A 24784-nucleotide genomic window follows, 5' to 3' on the forward strand; every position below is an offset into this window, starting at 1 on the left:
CTGACGCTATCGGTAGACGGATCATAAATATAGCATTTGTTGTTTATGAACAACTTATTTCAGCCGAGTTCGGGCTGAAAGGAGTTATAGTTGGGGGAACCGGGATTACCGAAGCAAGTTAGCTATTTGCGAGTAACGCAGGTGAGTACCAAGAAGTCTTCACTAATTTTAAGGTTATATTTCACTTGCATTGGTTGCTCAGCGCGAGCACTTTCTCGTGAGTAAGCCTTTTAACGCGACAGCGTTAAGGAGCTCGTGTCGCAGAAAAGCCGGTGTCGTCGGCGTCGGTGTCGGCGTCCGCGGCGTTGGCCATGAGCGATAAATCCCAGAAGGCACTTCATAAATAAAAAACATCTTGCAAGATGGGCTGGTGGGAATAGAACCAGCGTCTCCGGAGTGTGAGACGGAGACGCTACCACTCAGCCACGAGTTCGTTCCTTCAAAGCGGGACAAAATCACCTCTAGTGAATGTGGTGTTGCCTTAGAAATGTGCCGTAGAAAGTTATACTGCGGTGTATATCGGTAATTATGTCCATGTAACTTACAGAAGTCGCAGTTTCACGAGTAGCGAGGTACGTTTCCGCTAAACTTTTTCTGCGCTCTGCGCACACGCAGAGCCATCTTGCGGCAAACACAGAAGACCCCCTCCTCGCAATGTACGGCGCTGACCCGACACGTGGCGCGCCACTCGCCCCATGACAGCGTCCGCCTTCATGGCGCGTCGGGGCCCGGCTATCTCTGCCGATCGCGACGTTTGGCTGGCGTAGCGCGTTTGAGTAGGCGGTGCGAACGGGGTGCGATAACGCGATCGCGTTCCACTCTTGAAGGCGAAGCTTAAGCGTCCTCCAATTTTTTCTTTCCTTATGGGAGCACTTTCTCTCAGTAGCCGAGGCATTTTCTACTTCGCTCTACCCGCAGAAATGAGCAACCGTAAACCTCTTGAAACTCTCCAACGTTCGTTCAGCCCAGAAGCTCACCTTCGATGACGTGCACGACGAGGTCGGACTTGTCGAAGTCGTACTTGAGCCGGAAGTGGAGCCTTCCGGCGTTAGTCGGGGCGGCCAAGGTGGCTGAAGCGGAGTGGGACGAGACGTCGCGAGACTGGAAGAACACCGCCTCCTTCTTGCGGTACAGGTCCGGCTGGATGCCGCCTGCAAGGTGGGCACGGCGCCGTCAGGGAATGCCGCCGTGGCTCCCGGCGCAGTAACAAACGCACTTTCGGCACGCCTGCGAACCACATTGGTACGTTGGGGCGAATGGCTCTCTTTGGCTCGTTCGCCCATCTTTCACGGTGGTCAGACTCCCCGCCGGCACCGAGGATCCGACGCAAAGGGCAGGTGCTGTCACCTAACAGAGTTGCGCCGAGCGCGTTTGCAGCCCAACGCAAACTACTCTAGCTCTTTGAGATGTATACGTGCTGTCGCGCTAGAGGTTTTGGGCGCCTCAAGGTTTCGATACTGTTTTGCAGCGCTCTGGAAGGAGAGTCTCTTTTTTTTTTGTTCTCACGCTGCCCTCTTCCCCTGTGACAACGGCGGGAGAGAAGGGCTGCAGTCGCCTTCCACGCTGGCGCTAGCGCCGGTTGAGACCGCACGAACGTGATAACTTGGTGAATCTGCATAGCCACCTATGCTACCGCTAGAGACTGGCTGGATAACGGCTCTATTATCTACATAATTACGCAATCAAATAACAAGCGGTAATTCAATAACCTGACTAAAACAAATATGCGCCTTCATGCGCACATCATTCCTTTAACGAAGCGAATAGCTGTCTATAGATTCTACTTCGAATGGCCAAAGCGAAGAGCTTCGGCCATTTATTTATTTATACTTATATTATATGAAGCCCACAAACACTGGCACCAAGGACAACATAGGAGAAATTACTTGTGCTTAATAAATGAAATAAAGGAATGATAAATTACCGGAAATTAAAGTGGATGAAAGAACAACTTGCCGCAGGTGGGAACCGAACCCACAACCTTCGCATTTCGCGTGCGATGCTCTACCAATCGAGCTATCGCCGCGCTGTTTTCCCATTCACTTTCACTTTCACTTTCTTGGGCATTCATGTGTCCTAGTAGAACCCTGGGAGTGTTAGCCAGCGCCACCACTAACATACCTTGGCGGCGGACATGGAAAGTCCTTTTTGCCGCAGGCCTGCACGCCGAGCTGGAGAAGGGTCCTGCTAGAAACTTCCACAAGTACCGGAAACGCCTCTCCGCAAGGAAAGTGCTTCTAAGTTCTAAATATCTGTATGCGCACTGTGCCAGCACTGTATTCATCGCGTCGTAAAAGTTTCACTCGAGCACTTTCTTGCACCCACGTAGCAAGGTTTAAAAATGCCGCAGTGTCGCCCGAAAGGCGAGAAACCGATTGTGATAGCAAATTATTGTACAGCTATACCAAGTAAGGATAGTATCTTTATCGGCCGTATAAATGTGCAAACATTTGCTTACGAACTAAATTAAGAAACATGGTCTGAGGCACGCGCAGGCAAACATAAGGACATCTCACTCGACGACTGCGGACACTCTCTGTCAAGACGCTGGCGTCAGGAAGAGCGCCAGCAGCAGCGAGCGAATTGACCTTCGTGCTGGCTCTCGCTTCTTCTCGACCAAAGCGGCGAGAACACAGCGCACACAAAGCTATAAACACTTGGCCCACCTAGACTCTGTACCCACCGCACATAACAGCCCATATGACCGCGCTCAGCGCTGCCATACGCAGCCGCCACCGGATTAGAACGGTCCCTGGTGCCCTGCGCGCGATGCAAGACGGCGCGCTTCCTCCCCGCCTGCCTCCTTTGTGCGTGCGAGATATAGCCATCATCCTCGGCTCACCCTCTCAAGCTTCCACTCGCACCCACCGCATACGGCGCCCGGTCACGGTGTTATCGCACTTTGAATATATACGGAAGACACGACGAGGGGGGAACTCAGACTGGTATGTCCATACGAGTGCTATCGCAATATATGGACACTCCAGGCGCATTTTTGCCGTCGCCGTGACGTTTCGCATAAAGTACAAGAGCGATAACACATCGCCACGCATCGTATGCTATATGTGCGAGTAAAAGCACGCGAGGGAAGCCAACGACCGTGGCTTACTCCGGCGCGCGCGAAGGACGAAAGCGGAGCGCAAACGCGCCGTCTTGCGTCGCACGAAAGGCTGTGGGGAAATGGGGAGGGAGGGAGAGGGTGCGGCGTTGCGCTCCCGTAGCAACTGCGCATTTCACGACCGGGTGCAAGGGGAAGTGACGAGGGCGGCTCAACCACGTGCGCCATATATGGAGGAAAGCGGTAGGAATCGCGGGAGGAAGGGAGGGCGGCTTCGACTCCGCCAAGTGCGCACTTTGGACGGTCGCGCGCGGTCGCGCGGGCCGTTTCTTGGAAGGGATCAGCAGACGGCTCGTGCCCTTGTGCGCGCTGTGTTCTCGTCGTTCTTGCATAGAAGTGATAGACCGCCCCAAGGTCATTTCGCTCACTGCTGCTGCCGCGCTTGCTCACACCAGCGTTTTGACAGAGAGTGTCCGCGCTGATCGACTGTGATGTATTCATGTTTGCTTGTGCGCGCCGATATCGTGCTTGTTAATTCATTTAGGGAGCGCATGTTTCCAAGCTTATACGACCGATAGAACTAATCTCCTTACATCGTATAGCTATCTAATAATTTGATATCGCAATCAACGCTTCGCCTTTCGGGCGAAAGTACGACATATTTTATATGCCATTCATCCAAAAGTACTGTACGTGTTCTTATTTTGTGCATGTAGAATGCACACGCCATGCGCATTAAGCTAACATATGTAATTTCCTTGTGCATTTCGGGTGCACATCAAGAACTCCAGGTGTTCGAAAGAAATTACTCTCCTATTTCGACACCGCCATTGTGACACATGTTTCATAGTGACATTTTACAAGATGTGTTAGTTATATTTTATTAATTAGCAACGTCACTCTGCAATTTATCTTGCAAGTAATCCAGTTGATGCGGAGAAATCGCATTATCTACCGCAAGAGAATGTTGTTGTTGGTGGTGGCGGTGTTCTATCATAAAATCTTTGACGAAGAGGAGACGCAAATACGCACAAGTTTCTGTGGAGATAATGGGAAATCTACGGGGCGCGGAGCTTCTGCACATCTGTTACCGCGCCATGTGGTCCGGCAGCGCTTTTGGTTTCTCGGAACAGACGCCTGTTTTCACGTACGACGGTATTGCGGCGGTTTTGCGACAGCCGCCATATAAGTCAACTAGAACATTCAGTGGAGTATTTTGTCTTGCGGTGGCGGTGGTGGTGTCGGTTTGTAGCAACAGGCGGGTGTAGTCTGGCGATCAAGGCCGTCAATTGCTCCGCCCGAGTGTCTCTTACAATACCTCTGCGGTGTTAAACCAAATGTCCTTCAAAATAGTGCCTCTTAAGAGGAAGCTTTAGCTCGTGGGCTCGTATCTAAATTCATGGAAAACGAGAAAATTGGCAGTGGCTTAGCTTGGCTATGCCAGGATATGCGTAGCGAAAGCTAAGGCAAAGCATGGTTAGCCTTGCTTAAAATCTTGATTGCAAGTCCAGGTTAGTCTGGTTGTCTAGCTATGTTGCGGCGTTTAGCCAGTCGTTCGGCGCGCTGTTCGTCTGTGCCCTGGGCGATTCGTTTTCTCTTCACCTCGTTCTTATGTCGATTACAGGCCTCCTCCTGCTCATCAGAATTGTCGCCTTCCATCCTGCCACCTCAAATGTGGTTGCGGCGCACGCGAGCTCTCCTTTTCAATGCTCCGGCATGTTATCAGGCATGCGACGCAGCTGCGAAGCGAGCGGAGGCGAGCGCAACGACGAGGAACGCCGTGTGACGTCATACCAAACAGCGGCGGAAAGGCGCGGCGCTGCGCAGCGGCGGAACACCTGTGGCTCGGCGCTACTAGTGGCGCATGCGCAGTAGTGACTAGGGAGCAAGAGAGAGAGAAATATCTGCGGCGAGGCAAGCGTTGTGACGTCATGTGCCTCCTCGGAGCACCGCCACTGCGAAATCGCAAGTTCGCGGCCAGTAAAGCTCTTGCTTTAAAATCGTTTTTCTTGGCAAGTATATTACCAAGTTTGATGAGGTTTGTTGGATTTAAGTGAAACGCTTAAAATGTAGTGACTGTTAGTAGCAAATTTTCGATTTATGCTGTCAATATTTTAATAAAAATGATTGAAAATTGCAAATTTTCATAAAACGAAACTATGACGTTTCCAACTCTCGAATTCAGCAACAAAAAAAACGATATCACAATTCTGTAAATTACATCTGATAGTACATCTAAAGTGGACAAAAAGTGCTGTAGTATACGAGGCTCGTAAGTGTACCGCTTATATATGAGCAGGAATTTCGCAAAACCCTTGTAAACAATAAAATGAATTCAAGTACAATATAAACTGACATATCAAATTTATCCGCTTTGAATGCTCTAACGGATGCAGTTTACATAACTGCGATATCTGTTCTCGGAGAAGAGCGAATAATTTGTAAACTTAGTGCTTCTATTTTTTGTAGAAAGTGATCAATATCTCATGTCTCGTCGCATGCCGTACAGTTAGAAGAACGGATGCGCCTCGTCCTAAATAACCATGCTGGTGTACGAGCAGATCCTTTTCTTATTCGACATAAAACTGAAGCTTCCTCTCGGCGAAATCTCTTGGTTACACAGGGCATATGTGGCGGAACGAAAAGTTACTCAGAGTGATTTAGAACGCCAGGTTTTTTTCAGTTGAATACAGTTTGGGGCCTTGACTTGAGGAAGCTGATAGCGGGTTGCGTAGAGAGGCATCAGCTTTTTCATTGCCAATACCAATGTGGGAGAGAATGCACTGAAACTTTAGCTGTGAAGCCTTTGTTGCCGAGTTCTTTCCCGAGGGCTAGTGATTGTTGCGGGAACTTGATGGACGGTTGACCACGGTAAAGATGCGGCAACGCAGCCTTTGAGTCCGTAAGAAGAACCACATTCTGTGAAGGCAAAGTCTTTAGTTTGCGCAGAGCAACCGTTACCGCTACGCCTTCCACAACTGTCGTTTAAGCAATTATAAATAGGATGGCTACGGTTTCTCTTTCCCAGCTTCAATTCCCGTGGATGAAAGGGCGGGACTATTTTCCGAAGCGCTCTCGCTTGCGCGCCCTTTGCCTACGTAGCTTTCCCTTTATTGCCACAGAAATTTCTCCGCGAGTAGAGCTGGCAACAGCCACTAGTTGGGGCACTAGGCCTGCCAGCTTCAGAGAAGAAACGGTGGAGAACAATACAATAAAACGGACACCTGGGGCGTCGCACACTCATCGAGCAGCTCCAAATGTCCAGCAAACGATTCCCTAATTAGCATAAAATGAGACCACACCAGAGAGATTAATGTGCATTCTACAATCGCGAGTCTGGATCTGTCACCTGAACAGCCGGTCTTCATAAACCGGCGCATCGAACTGCGGGATATTTTCGGCTTTCGCTAGCCGACGAAGCGGTTCGTTATAAGGCGATTTATCTGTACAATAACGCATCTCTGGTCGAGGCCCTTGGTTCTGGACCCGTGCCGACTCAGAAAAGCATTCTTAATGTATGCGCGCTTCTCCGTCTGCACCCACCGATGGGACTGGCCGGGTCCTGGGCGTGGGGCGCGGGCGAGAGCAGAGGCGACAGGGAGCGCGGCCGTGGCGACGTCGGCTCGGGCAGCGTCTCGGGCGACGGGGTGCGCCGCTCGGCCGATATGGAGAGCCGGTGGACGAGCAGCGGCATGGCGCGGGCGTCCACCGACTTGGCGCGGGCCACCAGCGGCGAGCGCCGTAGCCTGGCCGAGGGCCCGTCCCCGCCGCCGCCGGCGTCGTCCATGTGCACGTCCGGCAGCGAGAGTCGAACGCAGCCACCGCACTCCTCCTCGTCTTCGCCCCGGTCCCGGAAGATGGACAGGTTCTGCGAGCGGGTGGGCACGCGAGGGGTCACACACACGCCATCGGGCCCTGCCCGTTTTGCACTGATAGGCCCGACAAAGTTGGAATGGTCTGTCCGGTGCAGGGTATGAATGTGTAACCGACAGGCAGGTTCTAGAGACACGGATTCGTTCGGACAATAGCCGGTGTTCTTTAATCTATTAAGTGTCAATAGAGCTATTGAAAACGGAGGTTTACAGGAACGTAAGGACTTGAAGTGAACAATGTTCGAACAAGTGATGTCGCTGTAGCATACGTTTCGACAACGGGACTTCCCGACAAAGGGACGAAGTTCTTTTATCGTAACGTTGAAATCAAGTCTCTTTCTTCAATGTCAACACAAATGTAGAAAGGGACTTTTGCCAAAAGTGATAAAATCCCTCTCGACAAAGGCACTCTTTCCCTTTGATGAAACATTTATTTCAGCCACATTTCTTGTTCCTGACGTTGTAGCTGACGAACACAACTTCCGTTATCGAAACATTTACTCCATGCAGGGACATTCCTAGCCCGAACAAACACTACTAGTAAATATAACGACTTGCGCATGTCGACACGTGTCCTCAGTGCAATACCACGGCACATTCGTCTGCGCAATAAATATCGCGCATGGTTGTGACGAAGGCACCGAACTTTAAATCTTTGGTACCTTGTTGCAACAGACAGCTTTCCTTGTGCTCATTTCCCAGGTGGTTTCCCAAACTCGCCAAATAAAGTTTGAGCTAACACCGGGGTCGTCTAAATCCCCTTTCTAAGGTCTGTCCCACGTTTGGGGCCAGTGTCGGGACGCGGGTTGTCGGACTAGCCACAGCTCTCAAGGTCGACACCGAGACCACGAGGACAAACCGAAGTTCTAATGCCTCTTCTGGTAAAGCCGGGCAAACTGTGCTGATCTAAACTCGTATCATAAGCATCAGAGGTTGTCCCACTCACAAAATGTCACACGCAGCAGCTCCTCTGGCTGGTGCACCGCCAGGCGACCCATGCTTTTCGCAAGCAATTCACATTTCAGGTGTCTCAGGTACACAAGTTTGGAGCGAACTTTTACCTCTTTTATCTGCAGGTACATTATCCTGCGCCACCCGCCTTATTATAATCACAGCTGGTCTCCTGAGGTCTCCGTTTGCCGGCATACTTTAGCATGCGACGTGCTTCCCCGCGAGCACAGACAATGATTCCCCGAGGGCGTAGAGAGCACAGAGAAAGGATATTCGCGTTGCAGGAACATAGCGCACTTTATGCGAAGCCTGGGTTTCCAAGGCGCAGAAGCGCGGCGGCGGTGTGCTTCGCGTCCCTCCCGTGCGGCGGTGCTGCAATCACCGGCTGTCAACATTAATTTGGACTCAAAAGGTGGAAACAAAAGAAAAAAAACGCGGGGATACACATATCCGGCAAGAAAGAAATCAGGAGAGAAAATCTGTACGAGAAGACAACGGCCGGTCCTTGGTTGTTTAAAGCCCGAGCTGACTACCCGAGGACAAAAGCGTAACGGAGAAAATATTCGTAACAGGATGAGGCATGTGTCTGCTACAGAAGAAATTAGGAGACGACTCAACACGTGGTAAGGAATGGCTCAAAATATTCACCGAGCAAGACCTTTAGGGGACGTCCAATTTCCGGAAGCGCTGACATTGTGAGCGGATGAAAACTGCTCAATCGTGGAGGGAAGCAAGAGCCGTTTAAAGTGTTCGTAGAGGAAAAAAAGCTGGAAAGAGATTTATGGAACCGGAGTCGGTGCAGGAATAAGTAACTGTACGATATGGAGATATAGGTTTTCGTGAAGAGAGAAAAGATCAAGGAGAGATCGGCAAAATGATTGACTAATATTCATGCATATAATACTGATTATCACAAGGAGTCTAGGTGACTACTATCGTTGCCCCGTTTCGAAGGGGACGCCATTACAAATCGCCATCATCAGCCACGACCCTATTAGCTCGTTACAACGCTCGCTACTTATAGGCGGTTTTGGCACGTTAATGCGATGCTCGGCGATCACCGCCGCGCGACTAATCAGGATTCTAAAATGCAACAATCGGCTAAATCGTCCAGCGATTAAACAACACCGAACTTCACTGTGCTACTACAAACTGGCGTAGCCACGCCATCGGGTTTTCGCACAATTGGATATCCGGACGGCATTCTCAAGCGGAGTGTTGTTTTGAAACCAAACGCCGAGCCTCTTTGTGCGGAGTCGCGCGCTTACGACCTGAGCTAAGCGCCCTTTAATATGCCCATTCGCGTTCGAATATTCAAGTCGAGCACCTGAAATCACCTAGCATTGCAAGAAAAGTCGAAGCTCCCACACCACAGCGCTGTTCTTAGAGGCTGATAGCTTCATGCACGCAACTAATGAGAACTGCGGTTGCTCTTTTCGCGTTGGGTTCTTGCATAAAGGTGTGGGAGCTGAAATTCTGCAAGGTCAGATCACACAACCATGTCCTATGAAAACGGCGTACAATTAGCGTGATCGGCAGATCGAATTTCAGGACTTGGTTCCACGCGCTGCTTTCTTCCGGCCGTCGCAGCACGTAAAACTCTGAGGACGCCTAGGCACTTCTGAAAGAGTTGTGAACGCGAGAGCATTGGTGCCCACTAGAACGCCGCTGACCGGTCCTTCCGAGTTTTGCTCTGCGAGTATTGTACCATTGCGGTACGTGCTGCCCAAGCCGCTACCCAAGCACCAGCAGCCTGCGGTGACAACGCCGCATACCACCAACGCGGCGATGCCTTCTGCCCTCACGGTACCCCTGGCGCGCTATCGAACTTCAGATGTACCCTTTCGCCCACTCTGCCGCTCCACTCCGTCGAGGAGCGCTCGAGGCGCGAGCGAGAGCGAAGATGACGTGGCCCCGCGGCCATGCCCTCTCCCCTCACGCAACACCTGGCGCTCCGTAACGACAGCAGGCGTCTCCTTTCCCGCGCTCTGCTCCGTCAAAGCACGTTCGTGACGTGGCGCCGCAGCCAATGGCATTGTGAGTTTAAGTACCGTTTCAATTTTACAGACGCCGGCTTTTTCGCTGAATGGACCATTTGACGCTTTCGCATTTATAAGGTTTCGCGCGAAAGGGCGTTGCGCATGTTTCTTCTGACTTGTGTTCTGTGCTCTGCTGGATTCGCGTGCTGCTTTTCTGCCTGGAAGCTGAGGACTTCACTGTTCGCAGAAGTCGTGGCTGCGACTCCAGCGCGAAATTGACAGTCACTTAAATATGATTACATGATTTTAATGAGAAAGCATTGACTTCCCTAATTACCTGGTTATGTCCATGATACGTGACATCATACACTGTCACGCGTCTTTCACAACTCTACCACAAACCGCCTTAATGCAGCTTCATCCACCTTGCTCTAATTTGTGCCAACCTTAATCCCCTGTAACCTACCTTTCACTAATCTGTACCAACGTTAATCTACCTCAATCCATACTTGCTCTAATCTGTACCAACCTTAATCCACTTTAATTCACCTTGGTCTAGTTTCTACCAACCTTAATCCACTTTAATTCCCCTTCATTCACTTCACCATAATTCATTTTACCTAAAGTCACCTTACGCTAACTTGCTCTAACATACTCTAATTCGCCTTAATTCACTTTATTCGCATTTATCGCCCACCATTGCTACTAATTAACGTTGTTGTACCATTTACTATCTGCCTTATTACTGCCGACGTAATAAAGGACGCTGATGACATCGCACCGATTTTCGGCACCACTCGTTGCGGGCAGCACCGCCGGCTTTTCTTTTCTGTCTCGTGAGACATACAATGTTCGTTTTTCATTAATAACACGAGCAACGCTACAAGCGTGCAGCCAAGCTCGCCAGCTAGAGTGGCGTCTCAATGCAGGAGCCAGAGACGAACAAACGCCGACGTGACGAAGAAACACCAAAGGAAAGCCCGGAGAACGAGCGATTCAACAGCACGCTGGGCGTGCGAAAGCAGCGACAGCTTGGGCCACGCATCGTACTGTACGCGCCTTGTCCGCCTCAGCCGTTGGCGCAGGCTGCTGTGAATATGCGCAGTAGCCGTGTGGCGCCGAAGCGCTCATCCGTTTTCCCCGCCCGGCAAAATCTGCTTCAGTGAGCTTGGATGAGCATGTCTCAAGTTTTCAGAGGAAATAACAAAAGGTTATAATAAATGCTCCAGCTGCGCGCGTATTCTACCGAATCAAAGCGCTCTGTCTCTGTTGTTGTTTTTTTTTATGTACAAATTCAAGCACAATTTTCGTAAACATCGCGTTGTCTTCTCAAATGCATTTGTCTTCTTTCATGTTCACTTTGCCTGAAAAAAAAATCTTCAGCAAAATGCGTAGCGCAACAACCGACAAGGCACCTCCTTTCTTCTTTTTTTTTTGACAATTTGCAAAAGTTATTCAACAGTTGCAAAAATGCTTAAAAACACTTAAAATTTTCAAATTTTGGTATCGTGAAGCAACAGTGCCTTCGCAGAAATAAAAGATACGTCACTTTCACGGGCTGGACGGACAACATTAAAACTTTTGTCTTTTCGTAAAGTACCCTTTATTGCAATTGAGCACACATTTAAAGAAAGGTGACGTATTGAGAAATAACACAGAACTTCTTTTTTTCTTTCAGAATCGGGTTGGGTGTACAAGTGGCAGTTAACGACACTCGGGAACAAGCAGCAGCACCCTGTCCACAACATCGTCTGTTTCCTGCCACTGTTCAGCGAGCGGACATTTTTTTTTTTACTTTAATCGCTCATTTCGTTGCGTACCAACTGTAAACAAACAAACCCCAGGTTGTCGGCGGCGTTGCCACGGATCTTTTGTTTCGCCTATAGAAGCAAACAGACAGGGGGAGAACACCCCGGAACAACGACGAAAACAGCAGCTATTACGTGTGGCTACAATATGTGCTGTTATTACTTATTCTTATTGTTATTTATTGTTATTGTTATTTATTGTTAGTATTTTCACGTCGTAATAACATAACATAAGTTATGCCGCTCCATCACCACGGTGGTGGATGACATTTTACGGCAAATCTACAGATGACCCTACACATCTTTTGGTACAAACCTATATATGTATTCGTTTATTGCTCTGTCCTCTCTCTTTATGCGTGTATTCATTGATTTCTTCGGCTACGTTTATGCGATCCCATCTTGCTTCTGTGATGTATATATTCATGTACCGAGTTATCCAGTATTTCCTGTCGTCCATTTTTTTTAATAGATATAAAGGTTTAATGATACAAACTGCAGAAAGGTCTGCCTGACGTACATTCCTCTAGCCAGCTACTCTATGTTGAGGGAAGGGGAAGGAAAAGGCGCATAATGGCTGACGATGATGAGGAAAGATGTAAAGCATGTAGTAAGTAATTTGGACTACGTAAAGCCTACAGTCGAGGCAAATGCTTTATTTTGTTTTTAAATCAAGTAAGGCTGTGTGGCCTTAAACTTCGATTTAACGTCTGGCCAAAGGCCTAAAATAACGCTTCCGACAGCGGCGGTCTGCCGAGGCACGTAAGGACATAGCTCAACTTTTGACGCTTTTCCGCGTACCGAGGGCAGTCACACAACGCGTGACCTACAGTCTCTTTCACATTGCACAGTTTTAAATCTTACGGCTAAGGCAATGGGTCAGAGCCCGCCCGTTCGTTCTAAAGAGAAAAGCTACACATCATCATCATCATCATCTATTGCTAAGTCGCAAAACTCAGACGCCGCTTGCAACTCGCGCATGCGCAAGGGCGTATATAATTAATAATAATTACGTGGTTTTACGTGCCAAAACCACTTTCTGATTATGAGGCACGCCGTAGTGGAGGACTCCGGAAATTTGGACCACCTGGGGTTCTTTAACGTGCACCTAAATCTAAGTACACGGGTGTTTTCGCATTTCGCCCCCATCGAAATGCGGCCGCCGTGGCCGGGATTCGATCCCGCGACCTCGTGCTCAGCAGCCCAACGCAAGGGCGACGATTCTGTATGTATGAGGTCTCTGTCTTAAAGCTGTCGTAAGGCAAAGCTGTGCACTCAGTATCCAGCGCGACGAAACTGGGTAAAGCACCTATAAAGGCACGTTCGAAGCGTCCAAAACGTAGATAAAGCGGTGAGCGCGTTAAATAACTAAATGGAAGGAGGTTTGGCGGGATCGTGTGTCCGGTAAACCGTGGAAAGCGACACGTTCTTTGGAATCCAACTTTAAGTATATAACAAATGTAACATCGAAAAACAATTTCTCAAAGCGTCCACCATCCCGACTGCATTCCATAAGGCACTGTGTTTTAGTCAAGCCTTGCGCGTCTCATAGATATATGCACTTCGTGGATGGGAGGATCGAGTAACTGGTGCTCAATTGTGGCTTTGTTTATTGCGCTTTATCTTTCTGAATTTCTGAGCAAACATATTGTTTCCAAGCGCATGAACGCGAATAAGATTTCGCATGCATTTCATCGCGGATCCTTCAATTGATGGGTGGTGTCTAATGTATGGCCATTGTGACGCGTTTTCAGGTTCCCGCAATCGGGTTCGGCGCATGCAGCCTGCAAAAAGAATAGCCTCTGAGACTGGCTGCTGTTACTCTGGGGAAGCCGTTGCTGGGGCGCGGATGTGGAAACCACCGAAACAGCGCAATGTTTTGTTGAAAATGGTCAAATTTAAAAGTCGTAAAGCCGTTTGAAGCCAGAAGAAGTACGTTTAGGGACAAATACTTGTTTTACACCCATCAACGTCACACGACGGATGAACTACCACACCTTCCGCTCCCGCTGACACTGAAGGCAGCGTTCCCCCTCGTAATTTTCTGTGGCAGGTTCTGTGCTTCGCGGAAGCACAAATAGGTTAAGCGAGTTGGCACAACAAGGCCCGTATTCGCAGAACGCCTCTTTCGCAAGCACAATCCGTGATTGATCGTCACCGTGGCGATTGTCTGACCAGCACACCAATGACTATTAAGAATATCGGTCTCTGGAATGCCGGCCAATAGTTTGTAAGAGAAATTCTGCAGATAATTTTCATCGCTTTGTCTCCTACAGGTAGCCTGTAATACAATTTACGTGGCGAGAAATATAAAAATACGCGTAATAAGCACCGCATTTGATGAAATGGTGGTTCTATAGTACAAGTAGTGATCCTAGAAAAACAATCCACAAGTAGGTGCTCGGGAGACTTTAGCGAACACTGAGGTGCCAAGTGACGTCACGGAAGAGTGATCATAGCGCGAGCTCGTCGGATAAGCATGCCCGTCGGATCTGTGAAGCCACAGCATCCAGCGGACCGCGGCGGCATCGTACGAGCTCAAACGCCAAAGAACGTTATTTGGGTGCCTGATGGCCAAGTTCTAAGCCCGCGACAATGACTGTAGTGCTCGAGGTGTGCCGTATCCTGCGCACATGGCAGATGTCGAAGTAGCAAGAAACAAAGGGCCCCGGATAACTGCGAAGTACCAGCGTCAATCTACTTACACTGTCTTTACTTGCACGCTTGCACTCTCCACGCCTTCATTCCTACGCGTGGTTCATCTTTAATACAGAATACGCTGCGAAATAGTTCTTTGGGCTCGTGCACCTGCCTCCGGTGTTCTGCCACGCCGCGTTGGCTTGCCAAACCGCCAGAACGTCGGGCACCCGTTGCTTGAGAGCTTCTGCAAGCGCGGAAAAACTTAGTGACGCGAACCGCCGTCCCGGCCGAAACACCTTCCCGCGGCTCGGGTCACTGCGAGCTTTCCCGCGCTTTGCGGAAGCTCTCAAACAACGAAGCTCTGGAAAAACCGCCTCGCCGGCCTCAGCGAAGCAAGGCGCGCTGCCACGCACAGCGCTACTCCGCGGCTAACAGAGGAACAAGGTCAGGTCACGTGGCGCGAGTCACAAACATCCATCCGCAAAAGCAAGGCGCGCAACGAAAGCAGTGTTAGCCGAGGCCCTTCGTTGCGGACTTCAGCGCAAAGCTCGTTTTCTCGAGACAAATGAAAAACGCGCGACGAAGCGTCGCTGACCGCCAACACACGACAGTTCGCGTGTCGCGCCAGATACTTGTGTCGTCGAATCTCTCTATGGATCGCTCTTTTTCTTTTTTTGTTTTCTCGGCAAGCAGAGGTTTTTCTTCCTTTCGTGGCCCTGCAGCGAAGCGTTGCACGTACCCGCGAATCCTGCATTCCGCCGATGCCGGCCTGTTGCGCCTGCTTTCAACAAGTGCCTCCGCGGTTAACCCGCGCACGCACACCCGGGCTGCTTCAACGCGATCCGCCGTAACGCCGCGTCTTTCGCTCCGCTTCGACGCGATGCGAGAGGGCAACGCACGCTCAAGGCGGCAACGCACCGCAGTTCACCGTCGCTGCCCTTTCTCGCCCACCGGACCTCCGCACGTCGGCCGCAGGTTTCGCAACGCCCGGCAGGTACCCGCGGTACCCGCAGAAGACGCGCCCGGATGCCGAATGGAGAAGCGGCGGGCCCACAAATCGCAGCCGTGCCAACGTGCGCGATCTCAGACGCTACAGCTATTTCTTGCGCCGAATTGCGCAACCGGCCCCGCATTGTGGTTCGCTCCGGACGCCTTGCACCAAGAGCCACGACGCATCGAGCCGACGTCGACCACCTGTCACCTTCCTTCCACTTTCCCCGCAGCCGATGCAACACCCTCGCGACTTCGGGGAGCGCGAGGTGCGAGGGCTCCTGGGACGAGCGATCCAGATGAGCGAGCGAGAAAAAAAGGTGTGCGTGCGTGTGTACACGCACGTTCGTCACCGATTTGCCGGGTCACTGAAAACATAAAAAAACAAAAGGCAGAAGGCCCGCCTTGCAATCGAACTCGATGCGAACGGCATAACGCGTTGCTGCTTTCAACCGCGCATTGTCTCGACGCGCAATAGCAAGCACCGAGAGCGGGTTCACGCGTTTCTTAAGGAGCTCGCGAGGTCCGCAGCGAAAGGATGCAGTGACTGCGAGATGCAATCTGCGCGTCCTGTCCGACGTCGCGGCGCGAAACCGGCAGCCGTGCGTCGCCGGTTGCAGGCGTGCACCTGGCGCACCGCGTCCGAGAGGTGGCACACACAGTCGCGAAGGGAGCAACCGCGACAGCCTCACCTTGAAGGCGAGCCGCTTCCAGTGGCCGTCGCTACCCCAGCTTCTGGAGCGCGCCGCCATTGCGCGTCCAGGCGACGACCCACGACGACGATGACAGGCACGGCGAACCGTGGCGTCGCTGGAGGACGCGGTGGGCAGTGCGCATGCGCCGATCGACCGGCTGCTGCTGCTGCTGGCGGCCGCTGCGCCGCCGGTGGAAGACGAGCCGCCCTCCTCCTTCTTACCGCGCCCGCCACCCTTTCCTGTCGCAACGCGAGGGTGCTCTCTCCCCGCTGACACCTTTTCCCCCGATTCCCTTTCGATAGCCTTTTCTTTCCTTTCTCGATTTTCTCTTCGTGTTTATTTTTTCTCTCTCTTTTCTTTCGTATTGACTGTTGCCCAAATGAGGATTGAAGGGAAAGAGTGGCTGCGGGGCGACGGCCCACTTTTTTTTTCTTTTCGCGTGGTAGGTTCATCAATTTCCCTCCATTTAATATGGCACTCCCATAGCGTACTTAAGTATCCTCCTAACTCCGGAGACAAGGTGAAGTCGTGATGTCGATTTAGGCGGTGGAGGCGTGGCGGGGTGGCACTTGCAAAGCTGTGAATAACACCTGTACGGTTTCTCTCCTCCCCTTTCGATTCATGTATTCTTTCCCATCGCTCCTTTTTTTTGCGTGCGTTAACCTTTTTTCCTACTTCCCCCTCTCTTCTTTTTTTCTTCTCTATATTATCACTCACTAAGCTGTCAGCACATGTCGTAGAAGCAGGGTGTCCCTATTCCCGGATAGCGCTTGCGTATCACCCGGTCTCATTTTCAAACTACGAAAATGCTCCTCCATTAGCTTTTAATTATGCGCTTCCCCCGTTCCGCTCTCCTCACTAGTGACGCCGAGGCAGAGCGCGGTGAATGCCGGCGGAGTGAAAAAGGGCCTTTTTTAGGCTGAAGAGAGGACAGTGCGCCCACACGAGCAAGAAGCTTCGTGCGGGTGATGAGTGAAATTATTTTTTAAAAGACGCTGAAGCGTAAATGACGCCTTAATGGAGGCTAATGAACTCCACCTTAATACGTCTCTTACCCCCGCCGTGTCAGTTTGACGAACGCCTTTATTGGTCCGTTTAGTTATTTGTTTTCACAATTTACGACAGTATATTGAAGCTATGCGCGGCTTTGACGCACACACTGCCTTTTCTTTTTTTTCCTTTGACGTGGACGCAGCCCGAAATGACGGCTCAATGCCGCGCAGACGCCGCCCTTTGTGTAGATCTGAAGATCGCCGGTAGTTTTCTTTTACGTTTCCTTCTCTTTCATTATTGAATGAAAAAAAACAACCAAACTTCAATTTCGAAAAAACGAGGGACTGGACGACGTCGCCTTTCTGACCTTTTCGGATGCAGCTTCACCGTTTCGGCGAAAGCTGTTAGTGGAGTATTTCAACGTACGCGTTACTGTTTTACAGTTACCGATATCTTTTTCCTCCAACTACTAGTGCGCGGTAGAGCTCGAGCTGTCGGAAGAAGGCGGTACCGGTAACGGCAGAAAGAAGAAACGCTTTATTCAACAAGGGCTCAACCAAGTCGCACATACTTTTACACACTTTTCAGGTCGACATATTCTTTCGTGCTCGACCATGCGCTAACACATATGTAGGCCGTTGCCTAGTAACGTATTACTGTGCTATCTGCGTTATTTCACTAACCTTCGAGTAACTGAAACTTATTAAGGGGATGGATGGATGGATGAAAAACTTTATTAGGGTCCTTTAGGGCGCGCCCTAGCGCGCAGCGGGCCGCTCCCACGTCGGGACAGAGAGGCCGAGCCTCTCCGCGGCGTCGCGGGCCCGTTGGACAGCCCATAACTGGTCTTCGAGGTTGGGGCTGTGTAGGACAGCATCCCAGCGTGAAGAAGTGTTACTTTCATCACTGCGTAACGCGGGGCATCGCCAGAGCATGTGAGGTAAGTTCGCCAAGTCATTGCATAGTGCACATGCATTTGTCGTCTGAATTTCGGGGTACATCTTGTGAAGAAGTAGGGGAGGGGAGATAAAATTTATTCCGATATTCCCTAATGCGAAATTTGAGCCAAGCTCTATATGTGTTTTCATTTCGCTATGTATTGGCCGTCGCGCGCAATCTGCCTCGTGCGGTACACTTTGCAAACGGAGCGAAGTGCGGCGTCACTGCCTCGCTAGTCGGGAGACCGCGAGAGGCAGCGCGTGGCTGACGCGTGGGCGCGATTCACAGCAGCCGCCGCAAACAGACCTCCACTAATGCAGCCCTTTGTTTTCATATATATACTCCGTTTCATAGATCAGGCGCTGCTCTGTGGAGGCTTGAGATACTTGGTGCAGCGGGTGCGTTCGCCCTTAGAAACGGTTCGGTGTTTTTTGAGCTAGTTTTGTGAAAATGTTATTTATTTAGGCTCAGTTCCCAATGAAAAAAAGAAACCTTAGAAAAAAACAAACCATGTAAGGCGTTGTTTTAGATCAATTTGTTTCTCTTTTATTTTTTCTTTCGCAGCCCATCGAGGCAGCCTCACGTGCATGCTCGCGCGAGCAAACGCCTCCTGACGCGCAGCGAAGCATAGATGGAACGCGCGGGGGGCATAAATTTTGGTGACAGCGTTGCAAGTGATGTATGAAATGGTTTACAGTAGCGTTAGACGCCCTCAACGCATGCCGTCGGTGAACAGAAGACGTGCGCTGCTTCGTCACTATCTCGTAGTCATGTACGCATTCCTTCTCACGCTTTCGCCATACCCTCCTCCTCCCCTCTCCGCCTCGTGCTTTCATGGCAGCCTCCTCCTCCGTTTTCCTCCTCGCGCTCTCTTCGCTTTTCACCCCCCCGCTGCGCTCGGCGTTCGCTCACTCATCCTTCGCTCTGCTCGTTAGCTCGGTTACGCAGACGCTCGACGCAGGAGCGGGCCGGCGCTTAAGAGCTGCGCTCCCAAAATTACTAGACGTAACTCTGGTGCCAGCGTCAACGGTAAGTGCAAGCAGGGCGGTGAAGCCAGCACGGGAATGATGGGTAATACACTGATTTGACTAAATTTTATCCTTCTGGCTTCTAACGGCTGTGCCAAATTCCAACTTGATCACTTTCAACGAAAATATTGCGGTGCAAACGAAGCAATTCACAACGATTATGCTTGTACGCAGAGACTGTATAGCTTTCTGCGTTTAGAATAGTAGCATTTCTCCCAAATTTGAGTCACTGAAAGCCGCTACGGAGTAGTAAACAAAGCCACGTTCAAGAATAACTGAAGCCACAAGCACAAAGTTCAGAGAAATGCATGCACAAACATTCATTCCCATGGTGGCTGAATGATGGCAGGGCTAGCATTGACTCTAGTAATTTTAGTAAACAAAGAACCGTGGCGTGAAGCGTGGCTTCGAGCCGTAAGCTACAACGTTGGGCGCATGACTCGTGCTTACTGGAGTCGACGAGGCAGTGCACTGGACTCTAGTTGGCGAAATCGCTGTCCTTTTACGCGTGGTACACAAACACAAGGCTGGCGTTGCTGCAACGGCGATATGCTACTGAAAGCACAGTTCGCTTCATCGCGCCCAAACGCAGGCTTGGTCGGGACTAAACACACCGGCAAACAGCGTGAAGCCACAGCTCTAGGCGTCACTGCGACTGCGCATGTTTGCTTCGGTGCGCGGCTGCGCTGGCTGCACCGGCGCTTTGCGGAGCGTGGCCGTGCGCTCGCGTGTCCCACAATATTTCGGAGGCGAGTGCCATACGTGGTTTCCTTTATAGCGCAAACTGTGAACTCATTTTTTCCTTCTCGTCTTTCAATCCCCTTTCCCCCTTCCGCAGTGCAGAGTAGGCTACCAGCTCAGCCTGGTTAACCTCTCTGTCTTTCCCTTATGACTTCTTTCTCTCTCTATCTCTTTTATAGCGCCTACGCCTCTAATGGCATTATTTCCTTGTAGAGAATATTTAACTTTATTACCTAGTCTAACCAATGCATTGTTTCTTTCCTTTGCATTTCTGTGGCGGGGGAGGGGGGGAGGACGGTACGGGGTGGTACTCTCAATATCGTTCTTTGTTTTATCTTTATTCACCCATTTATGTTACGCAGTGCCTTTTCTGTCTGTATTACTATTGAAGTTATCTTGCGGGGGGGGGGGGGGGGGGGGTAGCTGGCCACGTCCGAAAATTTCGGAATCTTTGTGAACCTGTGTAACTGATTACGTCACCTGAATGTTAGACTGCGTAGTTGTTTTCTTTCCTAGATATAAAACCCTAGTGTGTAGTCACTGCACCAGCCCTGTTAAATTTTTTTTCTCCAAAGAAACTTTCGACCCTTTCCGTTGTGGAAATCCTGTAATCAAGTCATTCTTCAAATGCAAACTTTCACTGCAATGAAAGATATGTGCCACTGTAAAGAACTTATGTGCACTTGGAATACTCTATGTATTGTGAATACTGCTTATAGCGCAAGCGTTTTTTTTTTTGTATTAAGTGATGTGTTTTGATGGGGGCTAAATTCAAGAAGGCCAGCTTCCCGTGCATTGGGGACATGTTAAACATCCGGTGGTGGTCAAAATTATTCCGGAAAGCCCCACTGCGGCGTGCCTCATTATCAAATCGTGGTTTTGGGACGTAAGACACCCAAATTCAATTCAATTTATTACATGATTTGTTGTACATAGCATTCTTTTATATGTGTAATATTTTGCCTATTTTGAATAGTACTTCTACCGGAGGGGATTCTTCTGTTACGTGATGTATTGCAATATGTAGGCGATGTCTCCTACCTCCATTGTTGCCATGTAAGGTGGGGGCGGAACCTCAATCAAGACGGAGCACGGATTTATGTCCCGCTCCTCCTTTCTTAGGCGGAAAATAAACTTTGATTGATTGATTGATTGATTGATTGATTGATTGATTGATTGATTGATTGATTGATTGATTGATTGATTGATTGATTGATTGATTGATTGATTGATTGATTGATTGATTGATTGATTGATTGATTGAACTTTGTACACCATAACTCTCATGCCTACTCAAGATAAAGAAATTTTTTACTTGGATTTACTGTCACTCTTCTTTCCTGCTTTCTTGCGCCTTCTTGCGTATGTTCAAACAGCGTCTATTTTTTTTCCTCTGTGCTTTTACAGGCTGCGATGCTTTATTCATGTCACTAAATAAGCACATTTTGCCGTCAAGAAAAGGTTCCGGCTAACCCTTTTTGAAAAAGGAACATATAGATGTAACGTAAGTTACACACTGTCGCAAGTATAAGAGACACGTTTTCAAGCAAAAGAAACATAAAGATATTCAAAGCGAGAGTCGTAAGTAATAGAGAAACACATCATAACGTGTCCCAAAACGCTATAAGTACTTACACAACAAAATGCAACACTATAGAGACATATTGATGCATATAAGTTTCTTTTGTTCTTTCTTTTTGTTTGGCTTTTGGTATCTCTCTGACCTGCGTTTCTAAGTATTCGTTTGGTCTTTCTATTGACCTCTTTTTTGCGTGTGGACCACACACAGAAAAGTATTATTAATCACTGTCACCTTCTCACCACCACCCATGTAATGCAGGAAGACGTTGCGGTTCAACATAATAAAAAGAGATGGATAAGTGGAAATAAACAGTTTTGCCTTCCCGCTACGTGCTGGGCCAGGAACTTATTGGCCGGTCATTAGTTCCTCGTGCAGTGAACATAATTTCTTTATATCGAGGTACCTCGACGTTCGTCGTGCGCGTCTAATTTAGAGGTCAAACAGGATAGTTTTATACGAACGCTTCCCGTGACTAACACACTATTTTATTGGTAGGCAGGATAGAAAATCGTCGTTAGATAACTCTGGCACGAATGAAAGCTGGTCCACTATTATAACCTGAAGTCCGCACTAGTTCTGGCCGAAACAAGCGGTGATTTAAGAATTTCGCACATGACCTGTGCACCAGCGAAGACGTCAAGCGTTCAGCAAGTCTCGACCGTCCGGAAGTCAGGGCGATCTGGCTGCCTATGGCCATCGACACGCTTTCGGATTTCTCCATAGTGCTGCTTCTACACGTTCCGTTTAACCATTGCATTATACCGTGGGAGGTGAACACGCCGAAGAGAACGCCTGTCGCTTGTTGAGCAATAAACTTCATTGTTAGTTCGGCGTTCGTGGCGTCAACGTGACGTTCTTGTATCCGGGCCTTTCACGTGTCGTTGCTTCAGCGTGTTGAGCCAACAAGCCCATCAAAGTCTGCTGAGTGCTTTAGAGAACAGCACAAAGGAGTTCAAACTACGCCCAATTGCATTCTTTTTTCCTGTCCCGTCCCTTTGTGTGAAACTTCTCGTGCGTTCGCACCCGCTTTTGATGATCCATCTCAAATTGAATCAGTTATTTTTAGACTTTCAAGAAGTGTTTGATTCTGTTTCCCACTACAAACTTTTGTTGATGATAAAAGCTACACTAAATATTGTATGTTAGTGCCGTGGATAGAAGTCTATTTGCACTACCGGCAACAGTGCGGCATTATTTGACAATGTATACGCGGTCATTAGAGCTGTAAGGTCAGGCGTCCCACAAGCGTTGTTCCTGGGCCCGCTATTTTTGGTATTTATAAATGACAATGTTGATTAAATATCCGTCAAAATTGATTTATTTGTTAACGACTGCATAATCTGTCGCGATATTGATAACCCTCACGATCAGGCCACCTTAAACGATCGAGGCTCTTAATAACACAGAAAAATGGTGCGAGACCTGGAAAATGAAAGTTAACCAAAAAAGCGCTTGCCGTTACAGTTATAACTGTGCTTTGGGGAGCCCACACACTAAAGGAAAATATCGCCCAATTAGGAAACGTTCAAAGAAAATTGATCATATTTTTGTATGGCCCCTAAGCGGGCGCGTGTCGACTGGTGCTTTAGTAGACAGTTTTAGAATAGCATTCGCAACCAAACGTAAACGCACTACGTAAGTAAGGAAACAGCACCCTCCTCCCTGCGCACGCTTCGAACGTTATTGGGTTTCTGTGGTTTACGTGCGCTATGATAACGTACGTTATTTTACGAGTTTAACATAGAGGTCATAGAGGTCAGGTTTAACATAGAGGAAATAGCGTTGTTGAACAGGGCGGCACCCATGGCTCCCGCTTCAATGTGAATTCTCGTGATGGCTGCGCTCTCACTCGCGTTGATCGCCAGTATATGGTGATGAGCTTTCGCTTTCTATAAACTGACCTGAAATGTTAGTCATGAGCACATAGCGCGTCCATTTTCTGAGATCGTTCGGCGATTCTGGAGCGCCCTATAGGCCTAACGAGACGCGTCCGCATAGCAACAGCACGATGGTTGCTAATAGGTCGTCTTGGCTTGGATACGTTTGGCACGAGGCACCAGACGGCGCCCTGTTTTATAATGTCTTCTTTTCGTTTGCGTTCCCGTACGGTAAACTAAAAGACTTGAAAGGATGAGCACCGTAACGTCCCGCAAAGGTGCTTACGTTTATTGTACCTAAGGCACCAAATGCTATTCTAAAACTGTCTGTTAAAAAAAGTTGAACTAGATGCCTTACAATCGCGGCAACATGCAGTCCGGTTAGCATACGTGCATGTACTTTTTCGTGATCATAGGTCCAGGGCATCGGTCACACGATCTACGCTGACGACATCCCTGTCTGGTGCGCGGGTGGCAGTGACGAACAAGTCGAAGCCGCTCTCCAGGAAGCTGTCGACACTGCAGAGCGCTTTCTAACAGACATGGGACTCCGGTGCTCCCCAAAGAAATCGGGGCTCCTTCTCTATAGCCCAACTAGAAAAGGCCGCAAGCCACAGAACTGGAAACCCCTTACTGAAATAGTCATACCAAGGGCGGAGAGCCGATTCTCAAAGGTGCGTCCATTCGAATCTTGGGAATGACACTCGAAAGGGCGGGCACAAGTAGCATTACCATTCACAAACTAGCAAAGAAGACGGATAGTGTCATCGGTCTAATCAAGTGGTTAGCTAACAGAAGGAGATGCCTCAGCGAAGAGAATCTCATAAGGCTAGTCCACGCTTTCTTGTTATGCCATTTCACGTACGTAGCGGCCATGCACGTCTGGAAGAGGGCTGAGCGAGACAAGATAAATGTCATGATAAGGAGGGGGATCAAGAGCGCGCTCGGGCTACCAAACTACCCATGCACCGACCGGCTCCTGCAGTTTGGTATTCATATTACCCTGGAAAAAACTGCAGAAGCACAAGAAAGGGCACAGATTCTCAGGCTTTCCGGCACCAGGGCGGGCAGACGACTCCTAACAGAGATGGGCGTCCCCCCGGCCACTGTCGAAGACGCCTACCAGGGCCTTCCGAAAGAGCAGAAAGAGAACATCATCATATCCCCCGCCCCGCGCAATATGCATCCCCAGCGCAACGTAAAACGAAGGAAGGCCAGGGCGGTGGCGCTCCTACGCCGCGTGACAGAACTCCCTGGCGGCAGTTGCTTCGTTGACGCGGCCCAGTATGGCAACAGCAATAATTTCACAGTAGTGTCGAGCAACCACAGGTGTTCAACCGTGTACGCCGCTTCGGTATGAAGCACGTCGTCGCGTGCGGCCGACCATGTGGGCATAGCCTTGGACCTCCTGGACGACAAACATGCCAACATTTTCGGCGACTCCAGGGGAGCCATCCGCGCCTTCAGCGTTGGCGCCGTGTGTAAGGAAACCTGTCGCATCCTCAACGGCAAAAGCATCGCCACCCACACTGTCACGTGGTTCCCCGCTCACATGAGATCCATCATGGGAAGCCCCACAAACCTCAACGAGCTGGCCCACTCCAAGGCGCGAGGTCTCGCTTTCCGCGACC

General features: G+C 49.7%; 1 protein-coding gene across 2 annotated transcripts in view; it reads right to left on the reverse strand.

Moving 5' to 3' along the window:
• LOC139051031 (synaptotagmin-5-like) overlaps positions 1–24784 on the reverse strand; it is a 98412-nt gene that overhangs the window by 22441 nt on the left and 51187 nt on the right. Inside the window, exons 1-3 of one of the 2 annotated variants that reach the window (XM_070528049.1) lie at positions 15991–16235; positions 6602–6926; positions 978–1151 (exon numbers count right to left, since the gene is read on the reverse strand). In XM_070528049.1, the coding sequence (XP_070384150.1) occupies positions 978–1151; positions 6602–6926; positions 15991–16050 (559 nt within the window). In that variant the 5' untranslated portion in view covers positions 16051–16235. Of the gene's footprint in view, positions 1–977; positions 1152–6601; positions 6927–15990; positions 16236–24784 lie in introns of those variants that run through there. The other variant, XM_070528048.1, reaches the window with a different exon arrangement.

This window comes from Dermacentor albipictus, chromosome 10 (genome assembly GCF_038994185.2).
Source record: "Dermacentor albipictus isolate Rhodes 1998 colony chromosome 10, USDA_Dalb.pri_finalv2, whole genome shotgun sequence".
Classification (NCBI taxonomy): domain Eukaryota; kingdom Metazoa; phylum Arthropoda; class Arachnida; order Ixodida; family Ixodidae; genus Dermacentor; species Dermacentor albipictus.